At 38.6% G+C, this 8508-nt stretch overlaps 1 protein-coding gene across 1 annotated transcript; it reads left to right on the top strand.

Moving 5' to 3' along the window:
- Positions 1-5: 5 nt before the first annotated feature.
- HMGN1 (high mobility group nucleosome binding domain 1) lies at positions 6-5359 on the top strand (the record flags this gene model as incomplete). The annotated part of the gene is given in 5 exon segments (XM_019611996.1): positions 6-254; positions 334-384; positions 2375-2426; positions 2429-2505; positions 4505-5359. Coding segments are annotated over 5 exon segments (480 nt in total), but the record flags the coding sequence as incomplete, so codon positions are not given.
- Positions 5360-8508: the final 3149 nt, after the last annotated feature.

The raw sequence follows: 8508 nt of genomic DNA, 5'->3' as shown, positions 1-8508 counted from the left end.
CGCCGCTCTGTTCAGCGGCGTTGTCTGGAAGGTTCCGCGGCGCGCGACGGGCGCCCGGCCGAGGCTCGCGATCTGAAAAGCGGCGGCGGAGAGAAGAGGCGGGCCTGTTGAGAGCACGTGACGTGCCACTCGGCCCGCCTCTGTGCGCCGCGCATGCGCCGTCTGACGCGCGCCGTTTGCGTTGGCAGGTGGCCGCCGGTGGCGCGGAGGCTGCTGAGGAAGTACCGAAGAGGAGATCGGCGCGGCTGTCCGCCGTGAGTACTGGGCGGCACCGGCGGGGCGTGGGATGGTGTGTCTGCAGCTGAACCGAGCTTGCTTTCGCTTTCTTTTCAGAAACCTGCGCCTGACAAAGCGGAGCCCAAAGCCAAGGCGTTGGCAGCGAAGGTGAGAGCCTGGGGGCGATGGGGGAGAGGAGAGCAGGGGGCTGTGTGGGCAGCATTGTTTTATTTTTTAAAGAAATAAAAGCCTATATCTGGTGGCATGTCAGTGTATGCAACGTATGTGTTTTTGTCTTCTGTGTGGTTACAAGCATTTGGGTCTTACTTGTCTCTTTTTTTCTTCAAGCATATGGCTTAGGATCATTTCAAAGACGGCAAGATAAGATGCTTTGCAGAGTTTTTGATGTTTTCACTTTAATAATTCCTTAGCAGTGCTACACACACCTTCATTCCAGTGGCTTGAACATGAATGTGCTTTCATTATCTGAGTTTTAAGCCTAAGAATTTTGGGGAAGCTTTCTAATTTTATTTCAGCTCCAATCCTCCATTTTTTCCCCCCAAGTGTCTGCATGTTGCGTCTCATTGACTAATATTTTGAAAATACTAGAAGTCTACATGTTGTGAAGTTGCTTGTCATCTGGATTTGTAATACCAAGTACTAATATTCATAACTTTTTTTTTTTTTCTTTCATCAAGTACATTCTGTCTTATTTCAGTATACTGGGGGGAAGTGTTTAAAAATAAAAAATATTTTCTAAACATGGGAGAAAAGCATTTCTAATGTTTTGTGCACAGTGACAATGTAGCTGATGTTTGAGCATTTTTTCCCATATTTATTTTTCACATTGCACCCTCTACATGTTATATTCCTTACTGCATGTTTGCATGCAGTGATGTAAAACACTTAGAACTTCTGCTTAGTAATTAAAGAATTTCACAGAGTTATATTATTGTGAAGATAATAATTTTCACATTCATATACAATAGATAATGTATTTAAATGTGTATTAAAAAGTTGCTTGTGTATGGTAGTGCAGTAACCTGATGTTGGTTTTTGGTGGTAGTGGTTGTTTTTTGTTTGTTTGTTTTTTTGTGAGAATGAACACTTGGAGTGAAAACGAAGTATGGATACATGTAGCATGGTCGTTTCTCATAACAATCAGAAGTGCACGTTTCTACAATACATAGAATAAACAAAACTGATTTTTTTTTTCCCTCAGTAGATTTTAGTTCAGAGACAGTAAATTAGGATATACAGGATATATAGTAGGATATACACTGAAAAACAGATATGGAATGCACACTATTTTTAATGAGATCAGATACGTCTTAAGGTAGGTCGTTCTAGTAGTTGTCTGCTTAGAGGTATAAATGGATTACGTTCTTGACACAGATTGTATCTGCCCAGAGGTGTAGTTTGTCTTTTATTGAAAACTTTTGTTAGTATCTGTAAATATTAGTGCTATTTTGTCAAAAACTACTTCGGCATCAATTAAGATTGACGTAGGTGTTTTATAAGCATCTGGATCAGCTGGATCTTTGTAGTACTTGGTTGCTGTGTGGAATGTTTGGGAAGATATGTTAAATTTTTATGATAAAATTGCTCTTGAGTAAATACTTTTCTCCAACTCATTTAACAACAGAGATGCCAGGTGCAGAAGATATGACTGAGATACTTGTGAAGGAGTGCTGAAAATGATACCTGCAATTGTTCATCTATTTAGGACCTGTTACTGAAATTCTTACCATATAAAAGAAAAAATGAGACTGAAGTGTTTGGTATTTACAAAGTGGAATGAGTTCACTGATGGATTTTGTACTTTTTGTTAGTAATTTTTAATATATCACAAGAGATTAAACCACATATGACAAATTGCTCTGACTCTCCACTGGAATTAATTACTCTTGTTTTTTGTCTCTGATAGGTTTTTCAGATGGGTTTGCACCACTCTAAGCAGTGCTTTTAGTTACTGTATAAAAGAGTGATCCCAGATTCTGTGAGCATAACATATTTGTAATATGTGCTGTTCCGGAAGCATATATGTATTATCTCCTTAATAGTAGTTCTCGGTGTTTGCCAAGTCCATCTTGGTTTTGTTTAATTACTTTCAAAATTTACGTTGTAGGTTATATGAATTTATTTCATTTAATTGTAGGATAAATCTGAGAACAAGAAAGCTCAATCAAAGGGGAAAAGGGGGCCTAAAGGAAACAGACTGAAGAGACAAACCAGGAGCAGATAAAGGACAACTTGCCTGCAGAAAATGGAGAAACTAAAAGTGAGGAGGTAAAGTTGAATTCTTTGGTCTAAAACAGCTGGAAAACTTACTGAAACTAGTTTAGATACACAACTGTTAGAAACACAGATAGTTCTTAACCTGGAATCTATTTCTGTGCAAAGAAAACTGTAGGTTATTGAAATATTAGTAGATAAACCAGGGAAATTCTGGTTGCACTCAATAGAGTTGCAGTGATGTGATAACTGTTCTTGACATAAAGAAAACGGTGAAAACCTTACCCAAATCCTAGTACAGGATAACATCCTTCAGCAAGGAGCTGTTTTGCCTGCTGGTAAGGCTCATAGAGGGAGAAGGGGAAAAGAAGTACAAGAATGACTAACAATTGTTGAGAAATGGGCCAAATCAGTTTTGGTTGTAATACTCTGCTAAAATGACTGTATTGTTGAAGTTTTTTTGTACTAAATAAAAACATCCTTCACCCTGCTTTTTTTTCTGGAAGGTGGGCATCACTTTAGGACAAGATCTGTTGAGGGAGGCAGTGCCTCCTGTTTGATGAGGTGTTAACAATTGGTAAATCCAGCTTTCATGTAGTAACGTGCTTAGAATTACTCTCAAATTACTGCATTACTGACTGCCTAGCTCATTTCAGTTAATCAGTTGAGTTTGATCATATAATCAGAGGATTTGTTAATCTAAATATGATTTATTTTTCCTGCTTCCTTTTTAAATTAATATTTTTTTTCATGCAAATGTATCTTCAATGAGGGAAGAGAGTATTTGATTATGTAGATAGTGGTTTTCTTGGGTAAGGAAGGTACAGAGTAATACTTGAGTGGGCAAAACAACTTTGATTAACATTCTTTATTTGGAAACTTTATGCTTTTTGTGCCTAAGTGCTATAAATATGAATTCTTTGGTAGGCGTAAGTTCACATGTGGCTCTATCAGTGTATTAGCATGGCACAGTTTGGTTTTTCCATTTGTGTACATGATATTTTGGTAATGCCAGAGAAAGCTAAATTTGGCAATATTTTTCACCTGTAGTTTATTTAATATAGCAGTTAAAGGAGATGTAAATCTAAAGAATGGGTGATGATTTTGGTAACACGTCTTCAGGTTGGTCACACCAGTCAAAATTGCTGAATTAATATAATGCTTCAGTATCTCATGAAATGGCAGTGAATTCTTATGTTAAAAATTGCATAATGCCTCTGGAGGGGAAGCTCCCGTACTTCATCCTTCAAAAAGCTTCTCCTAGGTGGGGGGTAAGGACAGTTAGCAGGTGTTAGGGTTTCTGATTGGGTACTGATATAATTAACCAGAATATTCTGCTGGTAGTTCTGTAAACCTTTAGGATAATGAAATTAAATGTTTATATTGAATTCCTCTTTTTAAACTATATTGCAAGAGGAAACAGTTCTCCAGTCCAGATGGACTCACAGCTATAATCAGTTAAGTTTGTATGAACCTATCCTGAAGTTGAGGTACAACACATAGAGGCTTGATATAAAAACTGTAGTTGTGCCACACTCAGTATTTTTTCAACATGATGTAATTTTAATGCGGTACTGAGTGCCTATTATATTACTTGCCTTAAAATATAGGGAGATCTGAAAATGTTAACAGTGCTGCAATTTTAAATACATGAAGTACATCCATAATGTTTTTTTTCATCACAATATGTGCAAGGATTTCAGCTTTTTAGGTTATTTTTTTATTTCAGTAAGGCAGTAATTATTGAAATTATTTAATTAAGTGTATATTGAGTAGTACTGTATCAACATTCTGAAATCCATACTGCTGCACCTGAGCTGATGGAAGCCTTTTTGGAAAACTTGAGTTTAGTAGAGCATTATCCAAGAGAAATAAACACACTGTTGTTCCAATTCATTAAGACTACAAAGCGTGCTATATAGAAGCAAATAACGGTTGTTCTGTATGTCAGGTTGCCTAATGTGTGCCTTAAAAATACTATGAACTAAAAGACTGCGTTACTTTGAAACTTTTTGCATTGAAATGTTTGGGTTTTTTCCCTCTTCTTTTTCAGACTCCAGCATCTGATGCAGCAATAGAGAAAGAAGAAGTGAAGTCTGAATAACATCTGGTACCAAGTCTTCAATTGGTGATCCTTATACTTTTCTTCTTGTACAATTCAGAGGAATATTTTTATCAACTATTTTGTAAATGCAAGTTTTTTAGTAGTTCTAAAAACCACGTTTTTAAAAGGAGAGAATCCCAACTCAATCCATTTTTTTACATATTTAGATAAGTGTAAATGATTTTTTTAAGTGGTAAAATCATGTACTGGTTGTCTGTTTTCTATGAAACCAGAAATTAATGGGATGTTACGAAATGGAGAGGCTTTTTGAAGTCTTAATGCGGCTTCTCGTTCCGTAGATTGGGAGGAAGAGTTTTTCTATCCTATTAAATGAAGCGCAACACAGATGTCAGAACTTGCAATATGCTGAGAACGTCTTAACGTTTTAGTTATTTATCTATGGTTGTACCATCAGTAGAATTGCTTATCTCATGAACTGCTCCCTAGTGTTGGATTTCTTGACCAGTAATGTATATCTGTGACAAAGTTATTTTTGGTAGGTGTAGGTTTATTTTTTCCAACAACTCTGTGACTGCTACGTAAAAGACTGGAAACTTTTATCTTTAAATACTGAATAGGTAAAAGTTTCTGATTGGTAGACTGACTGTCAGCTGGTACTTCACATCTAGTTTTAAAGGAGAGCTTGTCTACAAAGTCCAAATGAAAAATATTTGAAATAGGCTTAGAAAAAAATAAAATTATAGTTTTTATATTAAAAAGAAACTATGTGAATAAGAACAATTGTAAAATTGTAGCGCCTGTGATCACCAAACAAAAGCCAAATAAATCTTGATTAAGAAAGAATGTTTCCAGAGTTCTGGCATTGACTACAACAACTCAGAGTATAAGGGGGTGCAGTCATTGAACTTGTGCTTCTGTTGGAAGGCAATGAATAAATACCCATGGCTTTGATTCTTAACTGTATTCTTTATGTTGTTAAAAACTGTGCTACCTACAGGTAGTAATGCAGGGGTGAGCAGCAAGTAGAAAACTAGTTGCAGTCTTATCTGGCCTTTTGATTGAGAGCTGGTAATGTACTGCTGCTCTGCTACCTTTTTAAAAAACAAACTTCATCAACACCAGATATTTTTGTCTGTTCAGCGTTTATGTGCGTAAATAATGCACAAAATAAAATGAGCCTGGACTGTGAACTTCTCAAGCAGCCAGCTGAGTTTATGTAATGGAACTCACAGAAGATAAGGAGTGTAAGAATTTGGCCAAGAGCTGTGAGGGAAGAAGAAGAAAACTTTCTTTCTTGTGCAGCATAGCCTGCTGTGAGCAGCTGCTCCTGCTGTATAGACCTGCAAGTTGACAGAGCATGGATTCAAATAAAAGTAAAACATAACCATGCTGAGAGCTCATTCATGTAGCACAAAACTGGCCTGATTCTTTTAGAAAAAAATAATCAATTTTGTTAAGATTTAACAGCCTTTCATGAGAAGGGGGCATACTAAGTATATGTTACTTAGTGTAACCTACTGTATCATTTCAGTTCTCCCAGAGTGCACTTGATTCCCCCCCCACACTTTATTTTGCCGTATTGCAGCATGTACACAGCTTTATCTGATCAGTCTGCTTGATGCCAGTCTGATAACTGTCAGCTTTGGCTTGGGAGGAGTCAAGATCAAAAAGCAAGTTTCTTCTTTTTCCTCTTGAATGAGAATTTTCTTTATGCTCATATACAACACCTGCAAGTACAGCAGCTGCTTCCTCTTCACTTTGGTGCCATCACCAACTTAATGGTTTCTTCTGAAGACATCAAAGTTTCACCTTCCTTTCTCAAAGAATGCTTTCATTGAAGCACTTCCTCAAATGCTTTCATATGATACAGCATTTTACCATTTTTCCATCTTACATACTTAAAAAATGTTTAGGTTTTCCTTAACTTATAATAGAGGATGTCTTTCAACACTGGCTCACAATGTGCTTCTGGTCCTGTTCCACCACAGCTGTGTTCGGAGCAGAACGCACCTGGTTTTGACATCAAATTCTGTGATATTTTTAAAGACTTGAACTAAATTTGTCACTTCTTCTATACCTTTTCCTCCCCCAGTTACCTTATTTGCTTATTTTTGTAGTAGGGAGACACAGCTGCTCATGTGCTGTTTTTTTTTTTTGTGTGTTTGTTTTTAGCAAATCAGAAATATCAGTTCAATGACTAATAATGTTGCCAGTAAGTATCCCGAAATAACCTCATACCTGTACTGAATGCTTGCTTCTCATGTTTTGAGTCTCCAATATTGAGATGCTGTTGACTTTAACACCTCATCTCTAAGATAGACACTGTTAAGTAATTCCCAAGTAATTTACTCTTGGAGATAAAAAGCTATCCCTCATTTTATTCTGCAAGTGAAGGGACTTATGAATAAATAAGCAACACCTTATCTTTCACAGGATGGAAATGCTCATATTGAAAAAAACAAAGGGAGGCTCTTGCGTCAGGAGCACAGAAGCCCTGGTTTGTTTTGAGCAGTACAAGCTGGTGTTGATGGAGTAAAGAATGAAATGTGTTTCTGTAGGAAGTGGAGGTGATTCAACTATGACTTCTCACTCTGCAATAGACAGGAAGACTTCGTATCTATCAGTGCTTATTTCATCAAAGCTGATTCATGTGAAAACTGGCATGAAAGGGTTCTCTTAGCTTTTACTGTAACGATAACTAGTGGTGGGTATATTATGAGAAAGGAAGAAAAAGAGCGAAGCATGTTTAGTCATCATAAGCAATCCACTTAAGTCTAATTTCAAACTTAGCAGTTAAACTCTGTAAAGAGTACAGTTATGGTGATGAAAGTATAGAAGAAATAATAGTATATTTCTCCACAGAGCTTGAAATGACAACAAGTAAAGGGGGAAAAAAAGAAAAAACCCACAGCACTTCAGCTACAAGGAATATGAGGAAGGGTGTGTATGAGCACGAGGTGCTAGTCGTGCAAGTGGAGAATGGGAGTGGAATTAATGTGTGTCTCATGGGTTTCTTTTACAACATGAGGTACCTTTGGTCGGTGTGACTAAGGAATGGAGTGATTGTTAAACTTCAGATTTACATATAGCATGATTCACATTAGAACCATCCTTTTCAAAACATATTTCTGTGAGGTGGTCTAATCACACAGATATGCTTGAAGGTCTGATTGGGAGCAGCTGAAGGAACTGGGATTGTTTAGTCTGGAGGAGGCTCAGGGGGTGATCTCGTTACTCTCTACAGCCACCTGAGAGGAATCATAGAATCACAAAGTTGGAAAGGACCTACAAGATCATCTAGTCCAACAGTCCTCCCACTACTATTGCTATCACAAGCACTAAACCGTATCTTGCAGCTCCTCATCCAGACGCCTCTTGAACACTGCCAGGGATGGCGACTCCACTGGGCAGCCATTCCAGCGCCTGACCACTCTGAGAGAAAAAGTTTTTCCTCACGTCCAACCTAAACTTCCTCTGGCACAACTTGCAGCCATTTCCTCTGGTCCTGTTTGTTGCCTGGGAGAAGAGGCCAAACCCCTCCTCATCACAACCTCCCTTCAGGAAGTTGGAGAGTGCAAGGAGTGCAAGCGAGTGCAAGCAGTTTGTGGTGAGGTGAGGGTCAGTCTCCAGCCTCACATAACAGCAATAGTAAAAGAGGGAACGGCCTGAAGTTGCACCAGAGAAGTTCAGAGTGGATATTTGGAAAAAAAATTTCTTCTCAGCAAGAGCGGTGAGGCAGTAGCACAGGCTGCCCAGGGAGGTGGTGGAGCCACTGTCCTTAGAGGTGTTCAAGAGCCGTGTGGCTGTGGCACCGAGGGATGTGGGCAGTAAGCACGGTGGTTGGACTAGGTGATCTTAAGGTCTTTTCCAACCTCTGCGATCCATGCGCTGGTTGGAAGGGGGCTGCTCCACACCAGTCTACGCGGCAGCACTCCTACGAGTGGCCGAACGGGCTGTATAGCAGGCACAGTGTCTGTTTATCGCGTTGTGCC

Source organism: Meleagris gallopavo, chromosome 1 (assembly GCF_000146605.3).
Source record: "Meleagris gallopavo isolate NT-WF06-2002-E0010 breed Aviagen turkey brand Nicholas breeding stock chromosome 1, Turkey_5.1, whole genome shotgun sequence".
Classification (NCBI taxonomy): Eukaryota; Metazoa; Chordata; class Aves; order Galliformes; family Phasianidae; genus Meleagris; species Meleagris gallopavo.
Note: the sequence above shows the minus strand (reverse complement) of the source record. Positions and strands in the feature narration are given on the sequence as shown.